We start from the raw sequence: 26001 nt of genomic DNA on the forward strand, positions 1-26001 counted from the left end.
GAGAAGTATGTGTCTGTCTGGCTGGGGGAGAAGTACTTGTGTCTGTCTGAAGGGTACAGAATGGGCTGCATAAATGTGTGTGGGCAGGGCAGAGCATCCTCCTCTGTATCGTTTGTAGCAAAAACCTCCCACTCTCCAGCCACGCTGACCCCGCTCTTCCAGACCTCCTTTAAGGTTGATATTCCTTTCGATCCTCAAGAACTTAGTGTCTTCGCCCTCGTCGGGTAAGTTTGTGCAATTTTGGCCAAGAGGAGCTGACTCAAGATTGCAGTTTGCTCTACACTTTTCCTTGTACGCTCCCACTTCTTTTGCATTCGAGGATAATTTTAAAACTACTAAATTCAAAGTAAAAACTGTCTTTTGAGGCAAGTAATATTTAACAAACCTAATAGCCAGTCTTGTGTAAAGTCATCTTCTCTTGGCCCCTCTGGGTGGCGATGAGAGAGGCGCCTCTAACCCGTGTGTTGCCCGCCACTGCCTGGCCAGCACCGACTCCCTGCTGCTCCCTGGCGAGACGCGTCTGAGTTGTGTGGTTCACTCCTGTTGTTTTTTACTTATTTGATATGATTTGTAAGTGTGTTTTGTATTTATTTATTGGTTTAACCAAATTAACTTTTTTTGGATGGATACCTGAACATAAACCAGAGTTTCTTGCAGCACTAACAAACTGTGTTAATTCCATTCATGTAATTTTTATGTGTTCACCTGTATTAATTGATTGCAGTTGGTCATGTTATGTGAGGGAGCTTTGTCTCCAAAAACTAGGCTAGGAGGACACTGAGTTTTCCAGACATTATTACAGGTTTACATTGTAAAGATTTACACTACTAATATGATCCTCTTCGCAGGTGGACACTATGTATCAGCTTGATGTGTTAGTGTAATACCACTTCATTACTCTTGTTCCCAGAGACCTTGACCGCTCTGTTCAAGACTAACTTCAAGGTTGGATTCCCGTTTGACCCTCAGGAGTTGTTCGTCTTTGCTCTCATCGGGTAAGATCAGGCGGATTGTGTTCTCTCCTTTGAGCTGCCGTAGAGTTGTGCCCACCACCAAGTAGTTTCATTCTGGCTGACTGAGGACGTCTCTGTGCTGCATATGAAGAGCTGTTTGTAAAACGTCAACTTGTAGTTTGTCACAGTATGTCTAAGAATTTGTATGTTTGTCCCTGTGACTAGGCCCAAAGCCAGAACTTGAAATTTAGGGGGGATGTTTCTGTTGGTCAGGGACTTTACTGTTTTGTACTTTTCTTTCTATGTATTCCAAGTAAGGCGTACATTAGTGGCACGGCTCTAGGCATGATATATGATAGTGCGTAAAGCGAAAGAGAATTACACCATGACCGTTTGATAACTGTCATTGACCATGTAGTGATGTAGAATCAAACCACATGTCTTGAAAAGGCAGTGAATCTGTCACCGAGCACTTGAAGACAATCCACATGCTGTTCTGATGACCTAACAACCTGAACTCTAGAGCAAAATTCTCTAAAAGAAGATCAGGTGGAGCTCCAAGGGCCAGTATGAGCCAGCAAGATTGGCCTTAAAAGCGTGAAGAAAGTAAATATGGTCTTAGAAACATTATAAATAGCCACTGTGTCTTATTATGATGGAAAAAGGAAGAAAATGGGAAAAGAGAATGGATTGTTTTGTGGAATTTTCCATTTGTGATCCATCATGTCAGCATTCATAAAACTTTTGGATTTTGGAATTTCGGATGAAGGATTCTCAGCCTGTATTAGCTATAGGCATCTAAGAGGTAAATTTCACAATTTTGATAAAAAATCACAAACTCTTACTAAACTCCACTCTTTGATATTTTTGTCATTATTCTTTTAACTGCATATCATAAAGGACTTGTGTAGTGTTCTGGAAGTTCTCCTGTCCCAGTTGTTCTCAAAACAAGAGTCACACATTCACTGTTCAGCTGACCCAGACTCCTTGAGGCAAGACAGTAACAACACTCACCCTCCGTAACACGAGTCTAAGCTAGCATGACAAGATGACCCAACATAATGATGATTTCTTGGCTTTGTACTGCACGTCACTAAACTGGCCACATCTGTAAGCCTTACAAAGCTTGTTAGATAAGATCCCAGCTATAAGAACCCACAGTTTCTGTAGCGTTGGGTTGGGCTGGGCCATGCATATGCAGTTGTTTTGAGAATAACTGGGTGTGAAAACTTCTGGGATGCTACACAGGGCATTCCTCCCTTTCCATGATCAAAGTTTCACACCCAGCATCATCTTGTAAAGCCACCACATTTGTGACATCCACAGAACACAGCTGTTGTAGTACCATTTCATCAGTGTTTGTTATTGGCCCAAGCATGGTCTCTGTTAAATATAATTGTGTTTTTTTCTGTTACAAAATAGTGTTCAATTTTAGGCATCCATAGAAACATTTTTGTTTCATTTCATGAAGTTGCAGCCAATTACCTCTGTGAAGGGGCTTGTGCACAGGGGCTGTAAATATGACATTTATTCATTTACAAATGAAAAGATGGGAATTTTTCACTGTAGTGCATTCTTCACAACAGCAGATTACGACAACCTAAGAATGAAATAAAGAAAATCTTGTGGTAGGGAGTACAGTCAGCCACGCCCATATCCCAGCCACACACTGGCGCTCATCCAAGAAGACGTGTAGTGAATCAGGTAGCGGCTTGACTCTACCATCGTGGAGGAGTAATGAATCCAGGGGTGAAGGAGTAGAGGGATATCTGGCAGAACTTTGGAGTTCACCTTCATCTCTTAAATGTGTTTTCTTCACCACCAACAGTGTGATGTGTGGGTTCCTGGGCGCCTTCTTTGTGTGGGTGCACCGCCAGTATGTCATCTTCATGAGAAGGAACAAGAAGATGAAAGCATTTCTGCAAAAAAGGTTAGTCATGAAACTATGATCCAGGCTCCAGCCTTGTGCGGTGATACAACTTGTCAACTTAAAAAATGTGTAAAAAAACTATATATATATATATATATATATATATATATATATATATATATATATATATATATATATATATATATATATATATATATATATATATATATATATATATATAGGTAAGATACACCTTATTTCAAGACTACCTCCAGGGACAAAGTTCCTTAGTTATTGTGTATTTATTTGTTCTACATCTTATATCATTCTTATATCATTCAACAGCACACTTCTTAATAGCTTTGATGACTCATGATAAGAGTGAGGCTCGGCACACAGAATTCTGTATCTAGTTATTTCCTGTAATAATAAATGACACTGAAAGTTTATTGCTACAAAATTTACAAGCGTCTGCCCTGTGGTGCTTTTCTTTTAATTTGTAATCAGTCCTCAACAAGGTTTTAGAAACATCTTTTAGGGTATAAATATCTTATTATCCTGTTCTTTGGAATATAATAGCAGTATGTAGACAAAAAATATTCATCAAGGCCATATGTTATAGCTCCTGGGACCATGGCTGCAAACTTTTACTTCATGTTACTGTAACCTGTAATGTAGGCAAATGTTACACAATGGTAAGTACTTGTGTATAAAAATAATTGAATTAGTGTTCGTTTAGTAACAGCGGCAGAGAGTGTCCTTCCACTTCCCCATTTCCACTTGCCCACCCGACTCTTTGCCTGTTTACTCTGAACACTGCCACTCAGCCTTCTCTGTTCCTGGCTGCTCCTGGCCAGCCTCCCCTTCTGAGAGCTGTCTTTCGACCCATTTTGTTCCTGCCGCCTCCCTTCTCCCGCCTCCCCTTGAGAGCACCTGTTTTGTTTTTGTAGAGCTGAACCACCACTTTTAGGGAACTTTTTATCCCAACCTTGAACATATGATATGAAGGGCAATTTTCTGATTTTTTTTTTTTTTTTTTTTTTTTTTTTTTTGAAAAAATTGGTTAGAAATAAGATAGATACAGAATCATGTGCTGCCTCGCCCTGCGCTATGTTGCAAAGTCCATCAGGCCCAAAGGTCGATCATGTTAGTTCCTAGTCTTTCCCATACAGGGTATCATATGCCTGGGGAGGCATAAGTCTTTTTTACCATCAGTATAAAGGACATGGTGTGGTTTGAGACTTTTTTTTCAAGTGCATTTTATGCACCAAAAAAGAGACATACAAATGTTGGGTGTTTTCAACAATATTATTTTGTGTCACACATTTTACCGTATGAAACAAGTGATGAACAAACAAATATATCAGTGTAATTATAATGTACATACTGTCTTTACTGAGAATTAGACAGTAGTATAGTTATTTACTGTGCTTTTTTATTAATATTTATTAATGGTTTTGCTTGAGTGAGAATCCATCAAGACCCCAATGCCCACTCCCTCATGCTGTGCCAGCATTGACCCGCCCTGCTGAAGGTTGTCACAGACGCACCCAGCCATTAGCAGCTTTAGGAGTAGAGTTCACCAAATGTCCCGGAAGTTATATTTCCTTCAACTTGGAGCCTTCAGGAATTTATCAGGATGAGTTCATGATGTTTTATGTCTTTTGTTATTTTTCTAAATGCAAATGCATCCATTACTTGTACAATGCGGGACCAAGGCTTTTCCCAACACTCTTCACCTCTACCTGTCTGATGTTAGTGTACCTCATCCTGCTCTGGCAAATGGTCTAACTCCATCTCTCCACATGGTCCTCTTGCTGTCTTGACTATAAAATTTCTGGGTTGCCAATCTTTTACTTTGGTTGTCCATCCATATAATTAGTGCTACATATGATACAACTTGTGCAGGTCCATTTAATTTTTGTAATAGTTTTTTAAAATACCTTCAATCTTTGTGTATCCATGATGGTCACTTCCTGTCTCTCTGTGTTATACTCGGCCGTTGTCTTTCCATGCTACTTTGTGCACTTTACAATCTTACATTCTGAAGCATTGCTTACTTTTTGTCTGTATATTCAACAAGCTGATCTCTTCCATTTTGTGCACCTATTCCAAAATATACAATTGCTGTCTTTTTTTACCAACATTTTGGGTCCGTACCCTGGTGATGAGTCTATCCTGGTGATGAGTCTATCCTGGTGATGAGTCTATCCTGGTGATGAGTCTCCCATGATTACTGAACACTGGGTATATCAGCCACTGGGCTTATCAGCTTCTTCATTGCTACTTCCACACCCTCATGCAATTTTCCTACTTTAATATCCTTGTCAGCTGATGTTGGGGTATTAGCTTGAAATGTTTTAAGCTTGTATCTTTTGTTCAACTTGACGATGATTATTGTCACTTTTATGTTGATGTCACAGAATTCTTTAATGCTAGATTGTGACCAAGAGACTGTTAGCACCCTATATCATACTAATTACAACAATTGTTAAAATACCATCATGAACTCAACCACCAGTTTTTGTGTGTCTCCCTTGCATGCAGCCGATCATGTGTGTCCATTTTTTGTTTTTACTCCTGAACAGCCGCCTGTTGTACCCTCTCCTCGTCACCCTACTGTACTCTACTTTGTCCTTCCCCCTTGGACTTGGACAGTTTTGGGCAACTGACCTCAACAATCACCAGCAAGTGAGTTTTGTTTGGTGTGTCTCTCATGGCTAGGCCACCGTCCACTACATCCACACATACATCACATCCATGTTTGTCTTTACAGCACACCTGTCCCCCTGGTATTCACAGGTTCACATCTCACAGATTCACATGTTCATGGCTTTCCCTCAATTGCTCAAAGGCAACTGCAAAGGAATTCTTGCGGTGCCACTCTGCACGTTCACGCTCTCCCCACAGACGATTCAGCTGTTCTTAAGGAAAGAAAAATGTATACATGCACATGATCATGTATATGTGTATGATGAATGGTCAGTATCAAGAACACTGAGTACTGTGATGGAATACCCACCAGTCTCAGTACTAAGCAGTTTGGTACCAGCACCATGTTGAATAACCAGTGCTGCTATAGTTGGTTCGCCTAAGTCTGAGGTGTGCGATATCATGCTCTGACAACCTACTGTCAAACAACGTGTCTGATTGCGTGGATAACGTCTGATAACCTGCGCAGAGGAAACAGTTGTCATTATCAATAATATGCAGGAAACAATGACAAATACAGTCAATTATAGTTCATTTTGAGTTAAAAATTATTAGTACTGTCGCAAACAGCAGATGGTGCCAAGGCTTCAATCAGCGATCTTGTAAATTAACAAAACAGCTGCTTGTGACAGAAGTAATAATCTTTTGCTCAAAATTGACTATAATTGATGGATGGTATTTGTTACTGTTGACTGCATATTATTGATACTGACGACTGTATTCTATGCGTTGGCCATCATACATCATCCACAAAATTGGACATGCTTTGGGACAGCAAGTTGCCAGAGCACATCACTGCACACCTCAGACTTGAGCGAACCGAGTATAGTACCAGCATTGGTATTGGTACCTGCCCAGCCCTACCACCACACTGACATGTCATCTATTTCATTAAGTACATATATCAGCTGAACAGCTGCTTATCGCTATGATTCAGTTTTCATTACCTGTTTCATATTTTTGTTACCTGATATAGAAAGGAGCATGCATTACTAAATCATTCACGTGGTACAATATACTTAAGCACCTGAAGGTGAAAAAGAAAATGGCAGGGACTTTGCAGGGAGCACCCAACAGTAAAGTGAGATTTTAATGACCTCATATTTGTAAGAGGTTTGTGTAAGTTACTGCACAGTTTATGATACGAATAGCTGATGAATGATGCTATTTATTATATTTTATTCTGCTTCCAGGAAATGGAAACACTTTAGTTGGTACAGTTTGTGTAAAATTGCTTTCAATGTTTTTTTTGTGGGTCTAGAGGCTTCTGGGAGGCGTGCCAAACATACATGGAAATTCTCTATTCGTGGGGGTCCATGTCCCCTTACCCCTGCGAATAAGAGGGGGACAGGTGCAGTACACAAGATATACACAAGGAAATGTACTAAAGTTTGATTACAATGTGAGCCATGCGCAGAGGATGTAATTATCCTTTGGTTTAACACCACACTAGCTGCAGGATAAATCTTCAGACATTTGAGCATGTATATTTAGGGACTCAGGAACTAACAAGCTGTAGCTCAGCTGTAGGTTCTGATATGTCTGCAGTACAATACTTAACAAAGCTTTCAGGAAACTTGTACCTTTTTACATGCACCCAATAGTTCACTACATTTTCTGCCTTCATGGCCAGGTAAGTTAAAGATAATTATTTTTTGTCCGATTGTAAATAAATCGTTCAAATAAAGGAGCCGAACATTTTTGCCCAGAGAAAATACCAAGCGTCCAGGTTTGTTTGCTTTTGTTACACTTAACATGGAGGGACTTCTTCAATTCTGTGTCTGTTAGTATTTATGTTTCAGGCTATGTATGCATGGTGCTTACTGATCTGCCACAAAGTTTTGCCTATCTTGCTTCTTTGACTTAACGCGCCTGCAACTTACATCTCATCCAAAATGCAGGGATTTCACTGTCCTGTGTCGTCTACTCTCATTCTCTCCCTTTGTAGCTTTTGCTTATTTTCCACATTAACTGCTGCTCTCTCCTTTTTCTTTGTTACTTCCTTTCCCTTCCTAAAATTCACTCCAGTTGTGGAGTGAATTCAGGCATTCTTTTTGTCTGTCAGCCGATTCGCGTATCCTGTCTTGATGACGCTCATCCTGCTCAGTGTCCAGTTTCCACATCTGCTGGGGCAGTTCATATCATCCCACCACACATCCCACCACCAGGTAGGTGTAGCATCCACTCCACCTCATCCTGCTTTGGTGCTTTCATGCCCTGACAGGGTGCTCTGCCCCTTCTTTCTCCGTGTTCAGCCGCTTGCTGTTCCCTCTGCTGCTAACAGTGGGCATCATGTCACTCACCTTCCCGACCGGTTCGGGCCAGTTTATAGCAGCACACCTCACCACTCACCATCAAGTAAGACTACTTACATTCTGTGCCACTGTTTTGTGTTGATCTACATGTGCAAGGCAGCATGGCATAATAAGTATAATAATTATTGCAAATAGAAACAAGTACTTATGGATTTGTCTGTCAAACATGATTGTCTTGTTTACACCCACAAATGTTTTGTATTTAAAACCAGTCTAGCAGCCCCATCCTCCCCACCCAAAAAAGTCTTCATGCATGAGTAGAGATTTTGAATCTAAAGGAACATAATATTTCTCTGTGGCAGCCATATATTAGTCCCTGTGTCTCTGGTACCAGGAACACCAACAGCTCTCTCCTTCTGAATATTTCAAGATCCAGGAGGTTGAGAACTGCAGGTTCTTGGTACCAGAGACCAGAGCTGCACTGCTGGACTTTGTATAGCAGTGCTGGAGGGGTAGCTAAGGAGATTGACCACATCCTTGTAACCACTCACTGGAGGAGCTTTAGAAATATAGCTTATAACAACTGTGCTACAAATCTGTACAGCATGTTACTGTACTGAATACTGTAGGCCTTTGTAATAGAACAGTAAGTATTTGCACATCAAAGTGTGCATAACCATTGAATGAGAAATGAAGTAAATGAAACAAAATGTAAATACTGTGGTGGCGGCTGCTAGCATCCTCCCCGACTCAACACCTGCCTGGTTCACAGCGCCCAGATATGAAAGTAGCCAACCGGCATGCCATAAGCGAGGGCTGGGTGATTGTAAAACAATGCCTGAGAGATAAGGATGAAGTACTGGGTCACAATTGTACACAAACTTTTGCCACCCAGATCATGGCTATCATCCAAGCATTGTTACTCACAGTGTGATTTTGCCCAACCAAGCAAGGCAGATATCAAAACAGTGGCTCTCAGCTTGAAATAAAAGTGTTGCCCTGGTTCATACACAAGCTGCTTCCACTCCAGCCAACTCTTGTGCATTCTCTCCTCTCATTCTCTTGTCTCGCATGTGTCCTATTCCTGCCTTCTAAATAACCACACCACCTCAGCATTGTGTCCTGTTCACTTATTATTTAGCTGTAGTACATCATATCCAGCCTGCACCTCCTCATCTTGACCCTGTTTTAAATACTCCATTAATATATATTAGCATGTCACTATCCCTTCTTTTCACCCTTGGCTTATCCTGTTAATATCAAGCAAATGCAGAGGAAGACCCAGAATCTTGGAAATGTTTTGAATTTGTCCATAATGGGATCCCACCATTGCCTAAGGTAACAACTGTGAGGGTTAATTCATGATTGCCTTTCACTTTTTGACAGACCAGTGCATTGAGGTAAGGCGCATTGTACCACCTCAGTTCACAAGTCTGAAACATGTGACGGTAAATTACTACTACCCTTTGATTTGACAGTTTGGCATTCCACAAACTTTTTTCCTTCACATTCATAAAATTGTCGCTAAAAAGATACCCTTGTGATGACTTCTTGCTTCCTCTATTACTTGTATTTACTCATCATTCCTTTCATTGCTCTACCCTTTCCCTTGCTTCAAGTTACATTTTTTACTTCCTCAGATTGTCTGACTACCTCACTCTTCAATAATAATACTTATATATTTTTAAATGTTTTACCAGTTTAAAGGTCCTAGTATTTATTGGAATATTTAACTCTGCAGTTTGTTCTTTCTTTCCCATCATAACTTTGTATTCACAAAAAGTGTATCTTTTAAAATTCAGTTTTCAGAGTGCACTTTAGGTAAATGCATTCAATACTGTCTCTCTCTCCCAAAGGTTGTGGAACTGTTTAGCAATGTGACGTGGACTAAGGAAGATCACACTGTCCATGAGTTTGATTTGGTCGAGAACTGGCGCACCCCCTGGACTGGCATCTTTGTCAACCTCTTGCTGTACATTGCCTTCACGGTGAGTCCTACAACTAATCCCACACAAAAACTCATCTGTCACTTATAACACACTATTATGTGTGATCCACATTGTTCATGTAAAATGCAATGAACTTTCAATTAAGTGACTGCTCTCGTTACTTTCGATTTTATGAAAACTGTATTGTAGCTAACTTTCACCTGTTTCTTCCAGTTCGGAGGAAGTGTTGTGGCCAGTACACTTCCTGTTCCTTCAGGCATCTTCATCCCAGTGTTCAAGATTGGGGCAGCTGTGGGAAGAATAGTTGGAGAAACAATGGCTTCAACATTCCCCAAAGGCTTAAGCTATGGAGGACATAAACATATAATCATACCTGGTGGGTACATTTCTTTAGCTTTGTGAATGGCACTAAGATAAGGAGGAGACACCAGTACTTACCAACCAGAGTATTATATTATTATTATTTGTTGTTTACATGCTCCGCATAGCACTTGTATGCTCTCTAGATGGGCCTGGTGGACAGTCCCAGCCCACAATTTGTTGGCTGAGTCTATGTGCTCTCACACAAACATTGGTATGAGGCCAACCACATATTTCCATGTAGACATTACATGGACAGTGAAATCTACTCCATTTAGTGTATTATAAACCTAGACAATTAAATATTGCTTTAGAGCACAGAATCAGACCAAAGTTCCGATGACGTACATACATGTTGTCTGGCCTTTTGAGCCCACCATACACATGACGTACAAGTGCATCACCTGGCCTTTAGGGGTTAAACATAAGAGTGGTAGTTATGAAGATGATTATGGTATTAATGTTTCCAACAGTTTAATCTCAGTGTCATACTGTTGGGCTCATAGAGGTTGAAAATGTGGCCTCCAGATCATATTAGTTAACACACACACACACACACACACACACACACACACACAAAGGAAAAGTTGGATAAGTATAGATACGGAGACGGGACCACACGAGCGTAAGCCCAGGCCCTGTAAAACTACAACTAGGTAAATACAACTAGGTAAATACACACACACACACACACACACACACACACACACACTCGTACAAAAAGAGAAAAAATCACATCTTTCATAGTGTCAAAAATAATATGATACAGATTTTGAAAGTACTAATAAACTAAACTAAGTATAAGTAAATAAATAAATAATGATAAATAAATAAATAAACTAAGTACTATAAACTAAATTTCACTTAAATGCCCCATTCCTTTTGCTTACTCACCAGCAATGATTTTTCCTTAGGTGGCTATTCCATAGTGGGCGCTGCAGCCTTAGCAGGAGCAGTTACTCATACCATTTCTACCTCTGTCATTGTGTTTGAGCTCACTGGTCAGATCACCCACATCCTCCCTGTAATGGTAAGTGTTAACACCTTAGCTTTTCATCATGAATTATAAGGCATGCAGGGTTTTCTTTAATTTTTTATGTGTAATTTGTTTCAAATCTTCAGCTTAGGGAAACAGTTGCATACTTAAAGCACACTAAGATTTTAAGAAGTTGCATGCAGCCTTCCTCTTCTACAGTGAAGCATAATAGTTAAATTTACCAGCTAGAAAATCTAAATTATAGGGCTAATCTAAATTCTTCATATATTTTATAAAGAGATATCTACTGAAGGAAGAGAGTTGGAGCCCTCAGTAATTGTAATTTGTGTAAGCAGCTAATACAATACTTGAATCAATTTGTAATCATCATCAATTAATTTGAAAACACCCAGAAGACAAACAACAGTCTTTGGAATGTGAGACTGGACATCAAGTAGCAGTGCTGATTGAATCTCTCTGAGTTTTTTAATATTTTTAGGGTTTCATGTAGCTATTTTTTCATATAATATTGCAAGAAAAACAAAAGAAACTGGTGAAAATAATGTACAATGCTTTCTTGAAATATGACATAGAAAATCAGTAGCCATTACTTAGTTTTCATTACATAACTCTTTGAGATTCAGAGAAATTTACTTACCTCAGATTCTCAGCTATCACATCATCCCTAACATAAGGTATGAAGGTCAAGACCTTACCTATTATAAAATTTATTTATTTCTTTTTTTTTCTTTTTTTCAGATTGCTGTTCTTATTGCTAATGGCATTGCACAGCTTCTTCAGCCGTCAGTCTATGACTCAATCATTCAAATAAAAAAATTGCCATACTTGCCTGACATCCTGACAGCCACTTCTGGTGCTTACAACATCTATGTGGAGGACTTTATGGTGCGGGATGTCAAGTACATCTGGTACGGCATAACTTACCGACAACTGAAAAATATCTTGAAGGAACACAAAAAAATCAGATCTCTGCCTCTTGTAGACTCTCCAGGTAAATTTTAATGCTATCTGCATTTTCTTGTAGTTCTCAAACTTATGTGAACTCATATATTGTCATATTCTATTAATCACATTTAACATAAAATAAGTATTAAAATGTAATTCCAGTGCCAGTATTTTATTAGGAGAGAATCATTATTACATTTTTAACATTCTGTACATTACATGTGGCTAGTTCTTACACTGGCAAGTGTTTAGTTTGCTTCCAGCAGACCTGAGTTGCCCCTTTTCAGGAACCTCCCATTATTCAATTGTTCAGTATTTGTTATATTTTTCGACATTTGTAAATAGATAACCTTTTTTGTAGTTTTGACATGTAATCCCTGCTTATGTTGTCAAGAAAACTGGGAAAATGTATCAACTTCAGGCCAAGTATAGAATATGTGAGCATACCTCCAGTAAGCCATATTATAATGTCTTTATTTAACAGTTTCCTTTGATGATTTTTTTTAACACATCCTGCAATACATAAATTTGCTTTATTTGAATTCACAATATCCAGTAGAAGTAACCTTACCTTACTCCTTTATCACTTTCATAATCAGAGATCAGGAAGTCTCCTTTTCACTACTTTTTCACCTTCAAATGAAAAACTATTATAAAGGAGGTAGTGAGACATCTAGAATTTTTTTATTTGTTTTGTAATCTACTGCCTGCAGGGTAGGGTCTGTTGGCCACATATTGCCACGGGTACAGAAACAAAAATAGTTGTTTCCTTACGGGTAATGTATTAAATAATATTCAACACACCTCATGGGGCAGCCGCAGCCCTCATGTTCTGTGCATTGATTTTGTGATATCTGGCCACTTTTGGTGAATTAACAGAATTAAGTTTACATCCCTCAAGTGTTAGTGTAATGAAGGTTGGTCTGACTGTTTTCCAGAAATATCTCTTACCATACAGAAAGATATAAATGGTTTGCTTGAAGATTTGAATACATTAAATTTCTTTATAAAGAAGTTAATTTACCTTTACAAAATCCTTCGATCTCCTCCTCAAACTTCATTTGAATTCTCAGACTCCATGATCCTGCTTGGCTCCATCCAGCGGTCAGAACTCATCTCCATGCTGGAGGAACACCTCGGGAAGGACCGGCGCCTCAGGGTCATCAACAAGTGGAAATTTGCTGCCCAAAAGTAAGTGTATTATTTTATATTCATGAATTAGACTATTCAGAAGGAAGATGTAAATTGACTTCAAAGAGTCAGTAGGGGTATTCTACAGAAACTTGTGAACAAGCATAGGATGATATTCACATGGATTGAGGTAAAATATATTTTCATACCTGTAACATTTTCCACCCTGCTGAAGCTCATTGTAGTTGCAAAATATGTCACTAATGAAATTAGCATGTTACTCATTAGATAGTGAGAAGCACTTCATGAGAGTTCATACAACCTAAATAAGTAAATAAGGCCACCTCACGAGGGATTGACCTTTTTAAGATAAATTAATGCAGGCTTATTGTTATAAACTTTTTTAAACATATGTTTAAGGCTTATTTTACAAAAGAATTAACTGCTAATTGTGATATAGTATAATATAGTACTCCACTACCATAGTATAATATAGTACTCCACTACCTCCTCCCCACCCACCCCCCACCCTCTTCTATTCATCACAACTTTCCCTCAATATAAACCACAGACCCTCTTGATCCCTTTCATGTTGCACTTTTCAACATTGTATTTTTAATGTGTATATTTTCAGCTAAGCAACTGCAATCACTTAATAAACCGATTATTATTATTATTATTATTATTATTATTATTATTATTATTATTATTATTATTATTATTATTATTATTATTATTATTATATGACACAGTCCCCTGAGGAACATATGAAAAAAGAAAATAATTCCACCTTCATTTTATATATATTTACATTAGCATATCCTACATTTACATATATAACAGTTTTTACACTGCACATTACATTCAATATATTTATGGATTCTTATGGGATTTTAGTAGATTAGATGTAAGAAGTAATGAATTTAAGATTTGATCATGAAATTGCAACTTGCTTCTTATTGCTTCTGGATAGTAAGCTCCCTCTTCTACGGAAAACCAACTCCCTCCTTGGGTAGGTGGAATTAGGAGTTCAGAAACCTGTCTTTTTTGTTAATTCATTCATTGAAACCCTGTTAGTTTTTGTTTTGGCTGTAGTATTACAATTGATTCTATAATGTAGTGCTTCATTTTTAAGTAGACGTAGTATAATTTCACATGAACATTCCTACTGAATGCTTGACTGGGATTCTTAGCTTAAAATAAATGCTTGCATTTCAAGTGACATATTACTGTACTCTTCACACAATTCAAAAAGTGTGTGTGATTGCATGATCAAACAGTGAGCTTTGTAGTTTGTCACTGAAAAATAATTTGCCTAATTTTTCATGTGTGCCTTCGAACTACTATAGTGACAGTACTCTTTGGTGTATACATCATTGGATGCACCTTCATCATAGCTAAACCAAATATTTGTCCTGAAATGATGTATATATCAGTATCAACCAATCTACCATTAAAAAATATGAAGTAAATTTACATATTTTTGCTACGAACTTCATATAACACGAACGTCTTCTATGACCCAACAGAGCCCTTGAAGATGAGAACACACGAAATGAAGAGAGAGACAAAGAAGAAGAAAGAAAGAAAACTAAGCAGCGACTAATAGACATCGCAGAGGCTAGGAAGAATCCGGTTTCCCCCATTCCATCAGCTGGCCTGGCTATGGTGGCTGGCATCGGCGGAGGTACGGTCAACTGTGGTGGTGCTGGCTCTAGCTGGCCAAAAAATAATCATAGCTACTTGATGTTAAATGAAATTGTAGTGGTTGACAATAGGAAATGTTGGAAAGCATCACTCACAAGGGAAAGCAGAGGTTGCCAAGTGCTTTACTAGTTCACAAATCATGATCTGGTATGGTGAGAGTTAGTGCAGTAGTGTGCTGAGGCTGCTGTGTATTATATTAAATGGCAGCTTGATGTGCATGTTTTTATGTTTTTTTACATTAAGAAAGATAATATATGCATTTGAATGATAGAAATTCTCTGTAGTAGTCATGCATTATCCAGGAGTTTATATTCATGACATAAAAATACTGATCACATTTTCTTTGAGAAATCATGTAACTTTCTTGTGTAACAGCAATGGCTGCAGTAGTTGGGGTTGACTTGAATTTAGAAAACAATCAAGGTAGAGTACAATAATCCTAGTGTTAAATTATTTGTTGTTTGTCCCTGCTAGAACCACAACGTGTTGCTCCTCCATGCCTTTCCCGTGGCTTTTCCGGCTAAGCTTACATGGAGAGTTTTTTTATCACTAATATAGTTTATATTTGCATGGTACCCTTGGCCATTTTAAATATTTACCCACCAGTATTTAAATGTTACTTAGAAGTGATCTTTTCAGCGTCCAACGCTCATCCTTTTTATAAGTCTTCATAAACATGCTTTCCCAAGTCATTCATATGTTTATGAATACCTGTTATATTTATAATCGTATATAATTTTTGTACTAAGGTTTCTTTTTTCCTATCCATTATATTTAAAACTAAATCTTTGCATTTATAAAAGTACTCCTTTAAATTAAATACAGAATTAGATCAATGGTAGAGAAGAACCAAAACTAATAATACTTTTAATAATCATGGAACAGATTTAAAGTTGAGTCCAAAATAATTATAGGCTTGAAATTATATATTCATCCATTAAAGTTAATTATATTTGTGATGTTCGGCAGGTGAGAAAGGTTCCAAGAAGATGAGCAAAACTGGCACGAGCACCGCCGGCACCACAACCACCACACCAGCCTCAGCATCAAACACCTTCAGTCCAGCGTCCACAAGCAGCAGCACTGCCACCACCAACTCCACATCCAGCACAGTCACACAGTTGCCGTCTGTGGCAGCAGGGGCTCCCTTAAATAGTGACAGACTTAAACAAAGAAGACCTTCAAGATTTGAAGTCACTAAGGTTGAGTCTCCAACAAAACAGAATGAATCTTCTGTTACAGTTCAAATAGATCCAGTGGAGGTGAGCAAAACATCATTATAAGTTCTACACACATGCACACACACCTTAGTATTTCTCCCTGATGAACAATTACCTTTCCCATGTGTAGTGGGTGCCTGTTTATGCATGTTTATGGCAGGTGTTATGTTCATGCCTGTTGAAGGCAATAGTTCTTTTTGACAGGATAAAATTTACGCCATAACTTCTCTTTCAGATTCCATCATCATCTGAATCTGATCTGGAAAAGCTAAGAATACCCCAACAAAATACATTACCACGGAAATCTATTTTGAAGAAGACAAACAGCTTTATTCTGCATCCAGTATCAACATCATCACCCTTTGTGTCTCCGCAACACACTCCCTACGCCACTGTCCATGCTGGGGACTCAAAGTAAGTCAGATAGTTCTTTGCAGTGTGTATATATACATACATCCATACACCCTCACAAAAGATTATTACCAAAATATTTAGCATTGGAATTTCATTGAAACTGAAATATAGTTATGCAGTAACTCTGCACTTTTTGATAATGGTTTCTTATATACAAACCTCAGACTTCGTCAGGCATTTGAAGCTGTTCTAAGGAAAACAAGTTTAAGAAAAATGGATGAGAAGAACGGGAACAGCAGCCAGAATATCAACATGGGCAGCTCCAAAAAAGTTTCTTTGGTAAATATATTTCTCTGTGTTACTTAAAGGTTTGTTAAGTTGTTATACTGATAGTTAAAGATTATATGTGAATTATATGTGAAATTAGCACGTGATATTCCCTGCGAAGATTTACCACAACAGAAGAAGTTTTAGTTGTTTCTATTCAAACTGCTTTCCTTACCAACTCAACCTCTCCCCTCATTGTTTTCCTTGTATGTTTGTTAACACTGTCAGTGCATTAGTCTTATAATTTCCCAGTTACCTATAATCCTTCTTCCTTTTTTTCTCAGCTCTAGAAATGAAACTATGTGTTTCATCTTATTTATGTATACATTTTAGAAATATGTCATAGTGATGAAGAGCTTGCTACTGCAAGTTCTTGTTAATCATAGATGCAACAATATTACAAATTACTTTTATGCCTCAACTACAAGGATGGTCATAGTTTTAGTGCGCGACGCCTCCTATCCAAGAGACCTCTGGGCAAGAGTTTCAGACGTGCGGTATGGAATACACACTGACTTATGCTCGATAACTACGATAAATATGAAATGTTATGCACTGAAAGAAGCTCGATAAAATAACTTCCTTTGTATCAAAATTAAATAATCATTAAAAAGTCATAACTAAATTGCAAAAGATACGTAGTGAGTAGATTTTGCACTAGCTTTATTATGACAGTAGTCGTCATTTTGCTTCTCATCATAAAAAAGTGTATATACTGTTACTTGCTTTCTCCTTTTGCTTGTCTAGTAATGCTCATATGTGAGTATATAGAAAGCATGAAAATTTATTCCATAGCATAAGAAAGGGAGGGAGAGAGGGAAGGGAAGGGAAGGGAAGGCATTCAAGTCAAGGCGTGTACTATGAACTGCCGCAGCACCAACATTCCTCAACATTATTCAGTGTATCCTGTTATTTTAATGTGTGTGTATTTACCTAGTTGTGACATACGGGAAAAGAGCTATGCTCACGCTGTCCCATCTCCATATCCACTCTTATCTAACTTTTCCTTAAATTCATGAATGTTTCCTGCACAGACCACCTCCTCATAGCATGGGGGTAATAATGATTCATCTGTGTCACTGCACAGGAATAATAATTGCATTGTTATCATCAGTACACAGTGTTAAAAGTTAATGCAGATTGTTTTATAACTATGGATTTGAGACATACTGGTGTATGATGTCAAGATGCAACATGGATTATCAAAATTATCAAGCTTGTATCCATATTGGGAAGGGAGATTGAACCTCCTAAAATTCAAAAGATTTAATGTTACAGAAGGTAATTGTGTATCTTACTAGTAAAATAATGACTACTAATATAGCTGCTCTGTAGCAAATGTGAAAGTTTACAGATTTACTCACAAAACGATACTGTAAAGTTGTATAAATAACACCATCAATATGAATAATCTCCAGACTACTAGAGAAATTACTGCAGTGTTGGGTGGTCCAGAAATTGATGTGGTGCCTTGCAATATTGTCACGTCTGGTCATGGAGACCGTGGGCTTTACTGGACTACATTCTTGATCTTTGCCTCATACTGCTAGACATGATAAGTCAATTTATCTAGTAAATATTACAGCAAACAGGAACCATTTCACTCTTTTTAAGACACATTTCTTATTGCAATTATGGCAGTATTATACATTATTTCTTGCTGCCATTTTGTAATAACTGTCTTGCAAGTTTATGTATTTAGTGCATTAATTATCAAGATCAAGATGAAGCTTGCTTGAATGCTTATGAACTGATAGTGGCTAACTCAAAACTGTTCTCTGTCAGCCGCTGGAGCGGATGGTGGAGATCACCCTCGAGGAGCAGAGGCGGTGGGAGGAGGAGGAGCTCAACAAGGAGGTAGACTTTAGTAAATGTCACATAGATCCTGCACCGTTCCAACTTGTTGAAAGAACATCTTTGTTGAAAGTAAGTTGATTATATGAGAACCATAATAGCATGAATATTTTTTCAATAATTTTTTAATATTTTTCTACTGCTTGCTCAGATTTTACTTTTTATTTATACTATTTTCTTCACTGACCCGTGATGCCTCTTCATTCACAAACTGTGAAGCAAAAAATGAGGATTTTGAATACTTGTGGGAAATTAATGATATTAATCTCAAGTACCCACATCACTGCTGTGAAATTGTTCAGCAAAGAAGAAAAGGTAACAAAAATAACTTCTCCATTGTAATCCCCTTCTGTAAAGGCCATGAGGTGTAACCAGATAAGTATTACAGCCTCTGGATTGAAGTTGTTTAGTGTTAAATGTTACAAAGCCTTAGAAAAATTTAGTCTTGTAGTTTGTCATAATAATTATAGACTATTTCCTAAATAACCCATTACCTAATGTTTTTTACAGGTTCACTCTCTGTTCTCCATGCTGGGTCTGAATCATGCGTACGTCACAGCCATCGGGAGGATCATTGGCGTCGTGGCTCTGAAAGAGGTGAGAACAACAATTATCCACCAGCCATTGCTAGTTGTCTGATTTTGTCAAGAGATTTACTCAGGCACATGAGTAGGAATACTTGAGTTTGAAATGATGGTTGTCTTTTAAATAATCAAGTTTCTTGTTTGATGAAACTTTAATTCTCATATCAAACTGCATCCAAAAGTCCTTGGAGGGATTTCTTACGTTTCTTTCTAAACTCACATTTACCACTGGTGTGCGGTGCACTTAAATGGATATATAAGGAATATTCATTATGTAATCATCTTTGCTTTTTGCCTTATTAATATATTCACTCAACCTTGTGTGTTATACCAATGAATGGATCAGCTTTTCCTTCTGCCACCCAGTTTTCTTTCCTGGGTAATATTGGTTTCCATTCCCTGGTTTGCCTTCCAGCTGAGAAAAGCAGTTGAATCCACAAACTCTGGTGACTTCCCTAAGCCCCGGAGAGAAAGGGGCATTGGGGGTACTTTCAGGGAAAAGTTTTTAAGGACCACATTTCGAAAAAAGGTTTTCTTGTTGGCTATTTTTGGAGTGTTGTGAATGCACCTTTTCACATGTATGCCGTGATGATGTTTGGTTAATGATGGACAACTGTTGCATCCACTTTTAGTATCTTGATGAACATCCTTTCATGAGTATAGGATAATGGTATTACATATATTTTCATAAAAGATGCAACTGTAATTTACAAGTCAAAACTTTAAGGATGCACAGCTCCAATCATCATTACCTAGCTACCAATTAACTGAGTTCATATTTTTATTTAAAGCCTAAAAATTATCTTTGAAATGCTGTGTTTTTTTTATATCTAAGTTTTCTTTTCTATCAGTTCTCTGATAATAACCTGGCTTGCTTATTGTTGAATACTGTGGACTTTAACTTACGTGTGTCATGGCTATATTTTTTACGTTAGATTCATTTCTGACATTCATCATCGTCATCAACATCACCATCATTAGAAAGCTGTGTGTTCAATATATCCTCATAAGATTAACAGCATCATGTAATATCTGATGCCCTCCTCCCTCATGGGAACTTCCTTCCAGGGGGTGGCTGCAGCAGTTGTGTCTCCATCTCTCCCTCTTATGCTCTCAGCACACTCAATCTTGCTACTTCCAACTCTCTCACTCCAATATTTGCTTACTCTGCTGATCCACTTCACAGGTGGTCTTCCCCTGACCACCTCCCTCAATCCTTCCCTCAAACATTCTCTTCACAAATTCATTCTCCCCCATTCTCATCACATGTCAAAACCGTCTCAGCATTCCATGCTTCACCCACTTGACCACTCCACAATCCACATCTTTCACTGTCACACCCATACCAAACCTCTCATACACACTTTCATGTACACCGTCTTGTAGCAAAATGGCATGACCAGATGCAAAATATTAGTCTTGAACATTTTGACAAAAATGTTCCTTGTCTGTATCACTACTTTAAAACTTTATCACCATTTCATCTCTGGCCATGTTTTATTCAGATTGCTCAACATTATCTATTGAGATTTCCAAGAAGCATTTCAGAGCCTCACCAGGAATTATTTTGCTAAATTAGGTTCGATCCCCGGCGCCGGCAAAACCTTTCCTTGTCTGGATTAATTTCTTGTGTGTTTGGTTACACGCTGTGGTCGTGTGGGAGTGTAGAAAAGAGTAAAATTCTGACGTTTCAAAATTCCCTCAACCTTTGTTCCCTGTGCTATGATGTTTGCTTTCTGTCTCTCCATGTTATACTCAGCATTTTTCATTCTATTCTTTTTTGTTTGCTTCTGAACTTTCTCCAATTATTTTGTGAGGCATTAAATTTCTGAACCATATGTTAGGAGTGGCCCAGCCCCTCTCTCTCTCTCTCTCTCTCTCTCTCTCTCTCTCTCTCTCTCTCTCTCTCTCTCTCTCTCTCTCTCTCTCTCTCTCTCTCTCTCTCTCTCTCTCTCTCTCTCTCTCTCTCTCTCTCTCTCTCTCTCTCTCTCTCTCTCTCTCTCTCTCTCTCTCTCTCTATCTTAGTATATCTCTCTCTCTCTCTCTCTCTCTCTCTCTCTCTCTCTCTCTCTCTCTCTCTCTCTCTCTCTCTCTCTCTCTCTCTCTCTCTCTCTCTCTCTCTCTCTCTCTCTCTCTCTCTCTCTCTCTCTCTCTCTCTCTCTCTCTCTCTCTCTCTCTCTCTCTCTCTCTCTCTCTCTCTCTCCTCTCCTCTCCTCTCCTCTCCTCTCCTCTCTTCTCTTCTCTTCTCTTCTCTTCTCTTCTCTTCTCTTCTCTTCTCTCCTCTCTCTCTCTCAGATAGTTGTCAAAGTTTTTTTCATGCACATGGCATGCGGTCGTCCACCTCAGTCGTATTTCTCCTTATCTGCACATTAGACATAGCCTTAAACATTACTTTTATTTCAGGCATTATATACCTACACATAAAAGCTTGCATGTACCATTATACAGATCTCAATAGACTCTGAAAAATGTACCTTTTTGATGTATTTTTTTCTTCTGGTTTACAGCTGAGGAAAGCTATTGAGGGAACCAACTCTGGTGAATTTCCCAAAGTTGACCCTGCACCTGCTGCCACCTCAGGGGAGGGGGAAGCTGCTGCCAAGCTTCTCAAGGGAGACGTCAAGGAGTGATGGGCAGTAAAGTGAAGCCACAATGAACCTGTATGCAACTTTTGTATTTGAGAATATTGGTCTGTAAAAGGTATGTACTTAACAGATATAAATGCTATAGAAAAGAATTCACAAAAATTATGATATATTAGTAAGAGATATTTGACCAGTTCTTTGCTTACTATAAATTAACAATATAGAATAAAATACTTAAACTAAACTTCCTGTTTAGAGTTTGTTTGGGCAGTGTGAGAATATCGAGGAAAAGCATTTGTACAATGTGCTGTAAAGATATTTGGAAAATAACTAGAGTGGTCATTGAAAAAGAAACTAATATTTTTTTTCTCCAAAATGTAAAATATATTAATAAATATTGTATTTATAAAACCAAAATACACAGCATTTATTAGTCAACAAATTTTTGACATAGAATTATGGTTTGTAAATAGAAAAGTTCATGTTCTTTATGAATATGAAATATATTTATAAACTTTTCCCTAAGCTGTACTGCAATCTTGATCTCAAAGCAATATATAGATATAGTGCAAACAGTTTCTTGCTTTTACAGAGGTATAAGCTTACATGACGGCATATTACCCAGAATATTTTTTTTGATTGGAAGTTTAGATAGGCTTAGATTTTCTATGAAAATTGAAATAATGGTTTCAAGTGAAACAGTTACAAGGAATAAATCAAAATGTGAAACTAGTGATATCTTCTCTGAATACAACCTTTATTTTTTTGTCAGTCTGGTTTTGTGGCAATCATTACCTCAGGGAAACATGTTCAATTTGTTGTTTACTAAAACATTTGTGTGTGAATATTTCATGGGAATAATTCATAAATTAGGTCCATGTATGTGTTCATGCATTCGAAATATGGAGTAAATTTGTGAGTAGTCCGTGTGGTATAATATTTTAGGTTGGTGCAACATTGCATCTGTCTGAGACACACCTGGCTCTGGAGGATTAAAGGCACATGGTGATCTTGGTTTTATACATTTTATTTTGTTCTTCAAATGATAACTTATAGATCAATGCATTCGCATATTGAAAACAATTCTCCTTTTTAGACCAAAAAAAAATCTGATATTTTAAGAAAATGAGTGATATATCCAGGAGGAATATCATCAAACACTTTTTAGACTGGCAGTTGTCTAAAAAACTATACGCATTATTTGGTAATACGTACTCTTCTGCAGAAGGATGTAGGTTCCTCCCCACAACAATCACGTAGAAATTCACTAATACCTGTAGCACTTCATAACTGCTAATTGTATGATCTTATACAGTGGGCCCCAGGTCAGGTGATAACAAGAAACTGAAAAAAATGTCACTAGTTCTAAAACCACTAGTTTTGGGCCAAACTTTAAATAGTAAAAACTAAAAACAGACTAGAACTTCTCAGAAGTTGACTTTTTTTCTCTGTTTCACCTGCTTTTAACAACAAAATTTACATTTATATGTAAACATAACTACTAACAGCCAAAGGCAACAAAATCTTGCCAAAAGGCTTTAAATGTGCCCTCTATTGAATAAAGAAGTGCATCAGCTTACTTAGAGCCTGCCCCGCCCCCACCACCAACACTGCCCTCCTGTGCAGCCATATGGGCAGTGGCCTCAGAGACTCACTCCTCTCATATTGCAGCAGTTCATGATCATTAATCCCAGTAATGTCCTCAAGGTTGTCAGGGCTGAGCAGAACAACAGGGGAAATATCACACACATGTATTCAGTTGACCCACAGGTGAGGGGCTGAGCCAAACTGAATATGGACCGGCTGAGCCCAACAAATTGTCATCCCCACAAAACAGTTCTCTCATAATATTTCCTCACCTGCTCTTACAGGTGACCCTTTACTGGACACAGCAATCATAGTTGAACAAAACATTTGTAGAAGGTAAGAAGTCAGAGAAAAGTTGACACTCCCCACACTTACAGTATAACATTGATGTTTGTTTTGTTTAGATTCACTGCCCCGCCAGACTCAATGGGCTCGGCCAGGCATTCAGCGCAGTCTTGGCAGCACTTCTTAGTTCTTTTGCATAGCATTGCACAATGTTAGCGGGTCAACTGAACTCAAGGAGAGGTTCCCACCCTTCCCGTGCAATTCTCCGCACAACATCTCAGGCCATCTACTGGGTAAATGTGAATGGGAAATATCTGTGAATGTCTGTACTGAGAGGGGTTTGTTCTTGTCAATTATCATCCTTCAGCACAAGTAGATCCAAAGGCATAGGTAGGTAAGGGGAAATGAGAGGAGCTTGGTAGACTATATAAAGGCAAAGTTGGGAGCATATGATATAGCTGTGCATGGTGGGTGGGGTTTTAGGAAAAAGGGGATATGTGAACCAGATCTCTGCAATAAAAATAATAGTTGAGAAGTACCTAGAGAAGAGCAGGAAGCTGTCTGCTGCTTCCACGGACCTGGAGAAGGCTTATGGCCAGGTTGAAAAGAAAGGATTTCCTGAGGATATATTGTGTAGATAATTTACATGAAGAGATGAAGTCTTTTCAAGGATGCAAGTGTCTCTGTGCACATGAATGGGGAGCTAAGTGAAAATTTAGTGTTGGTACGGGTACAAGATGGGTGTGTGATGTTAGTGTGCTTGTCAGCTGTTCAGTATTTACATGGGCTGGTTGTATGAGTGAAATTTAAGCCAGAGAAGGGGATTCAAGGGAAAAGCTGACAGTGAGAGGCACAGAGCAGTCCATAGTGGCAGGCCTGTTTGCAGACAGCACAATGTGTTCTTGGCAGAAAATGAAAGGATACTGGAGAAGATTGTAGATAAATTTGATGAGATGTGAGAGAAAGTTGAGAGCAAGTTTAAGCAGACCAATGAATTTGCAAAGCCATTCATTCAGTAACCTATGTACACTAAATAAGTAAATTAACTCTGCCAGTTGTGTCAGTTCAGGTCATATTGGCCCAGTTTGGGCAGTGTCAGCCACCAGGACAGAATCAGTGGACATAAAGTGGCAGGCACTAACCTGCAAGATTTTATACATTACTGTATTTTCTTACCAGTTGAATATATAAATGGTGATCCTCTTTGAGTTGTTCAGTAACCACATCAGATAACGGCCATATTTATTGTGTAAAGGACCATCAAATGTGGTGGTGGCAATGTTCTTAGAAATCATCTACAATTTCTCTTGTTTTATACATAACTGTTGGTTGCAACACTATTGATGCTGTTGGCAAGGAAAAAGTGTGGCATATAACACTTTTTGGGTGATCATAGGCAGTTATGGAATGTGTCTCTATATAAATGATGAAAATATATGTTCATTATATGCAAATTCTTATTATGCAAGGTTTCCTCAGAATCAGTCCCCTACCATCACTGAAAGCCTGGCATTTTGTTTTTCTCCCATCCATTTGTGTGTTTTCCATAACTTGTCAGTGACACCCACAGATCATGGTTGGCCCATTGGCTGGGAACCACAAGTGAACAAAGATGACTTCATGGTGTCTACGATTTTCTGTTTTTATAACAAACCATGAGTTTTGTCCATTAAGACTGAGATTCTAGATTGACCTTCAATAAATGATATCTAAGTTACATAAACGTGTCATAAATATTACAATACGTATCCTGCATATGTCTGAGATTTTTCTATCACAAAATGTTTTTAAACTTTTAGTTTGCGGGTTAAAGAGTGTTAGATGAATCATGCAAAGATACCCTTGATTGCCATTTGATGAATCTTGAGAAATCGTAAGGAACAATACAGCCCCAGTAGTGCTTGGCAGGTTGTCATGGCACGTGGGGAAGGTGCCTTGTTGCAAGTAACAGAAATATGTCCTGAACTCACTACATTTCCCTATGGATTCTGTACTTATTTAAAAGAAACATATAAAAAACAATTGGAAAAATCTCCCACAAGCATTGGCTAAAGGTAAGCAGAGGTAGGGAAAAAAATATTCTATACCTTAACTATCAACCCTAAAACTGATTTGATTGTCCCTCAAGACTCTTAAAATGCTTAAAGACAGTCAGAAAAAATAGTTAATCTATCAAAGGTTAATGAAGGGTGGGTTTTAACTCTTTACCTGCAATCTGATTTAAAATTAATTAACACCTCAGTGAGAAGCATTTTAGAAAGAAAAAATAATAAAATGTCCCTCAATAAATAAAACTGCTTCCTGAACACAAATATATAAATACTGT

At 38.1% G+C, this 26001-nt stretch overlaps 1 protein-coding gene across 12 annotated transcripts in view; it reads left to right on the forward strand.

The window, feature by feature from the left end:
- The window catches only part of LOC126981298 (chloride channel protein 2-like), a 99574-nt gene extending 74695 nt beyond the window's left edge, over nucleotides 1-24879 (forward strand). For 5 of the 12 annotated variants that reach the window (XM_050832228.1, XM_050832226.1, XM_050832227.1 and 2 more), the window contains 19 exons: nucleotides 911-995; nucleotides 2782-2883; nucleotides 5412-5514; nucleotides 9647-9778; nucleotides 9953-10115; nucleotides 11014-11129; nucleotides 11835-12087; nucleotides 13115-13232; nucleotides 14146-14184; nucleotides 14702-14859; nucleotides 15255-15302; nucleotides 15849-16141; nucleotides 16335-16513; nucleotides 16678-16792; nucleotides 17209-17277; nucleotides 18566-18706; nucleotides 19145-19231; nucleotides 19634-19747; nucleotides 21726-24879. In XM_050832228.1, coding sequence (XP_050688185.1) covers nucleotides 911-995; nucleotides 2782-2883; nucleotides 5412-5514; nucleotides 9647-9778; nucleotides 9953-10115; nucleotides 11014-11129; nucleotides 11835-12087; nucleotides 13115-13232; nucleotides 14146-14184; nucleotides 14702-14859; nucleotides 15255-15302; nucleotides 15849-16141; nucleotides 16335-16513; nucleotides 16678-16792; nucleotides 17209-17277; nucleotides 18566-18706; nucleotides 19145-19231; nucleotides 19634-19747; nucleotides 21726-21848 — 2438 coding nt within the window. In that variant the 3' untranslated portion in view covers nucleotides 21849-24879. Of the gene's footprint in view, nucleotides 1-910; nucleotides 996-2781; nucleotides 2884-5411; nucleotides 5515-7600; nucleotides 7704-7790; nucleotides 7894-9646; nucleotides 9779-9952; nucleotides 10116-11013; nucleotides 11130-11834; nucleotides 12088-13114; nucleotides 13233-14145; nucleotides 14185-14701; nucleotides 14860-15254; nucleotides 15303-15848; nucleotides 16142-16334; nucleotides 16514-16677; nucleotides 16793-17208; nucleotides 17278-18565; nucleotides 18707-19144; nucleotides 19232-19633; nucleotides 19748-21725 lie in introns of all 12 variants that reach the window. The other 7 variants (XM_050832221.1, XM_050832220.1, XM_050832224.1 and 4 more) reach the window with 7 other exon arrangements.
- Nucleotides 24880-26001: the final 1122 nt, after the last annotated feature.

Source organism: Eriocheir sinensis, chromosome 47 (assembly GCF_024679095.1).
Source record: "Eriocheir sinensis breed Jianghai 21 chromosome 47, ASM2467909v1, whole genome shotgun sequence".
NCBI classification, from domain to species: Eukaryota; Metazoa; Arthropoda; class Malacostraca; order Decapoda; family Varunidae; genus Eriocheir; species Eriocheir sinensis.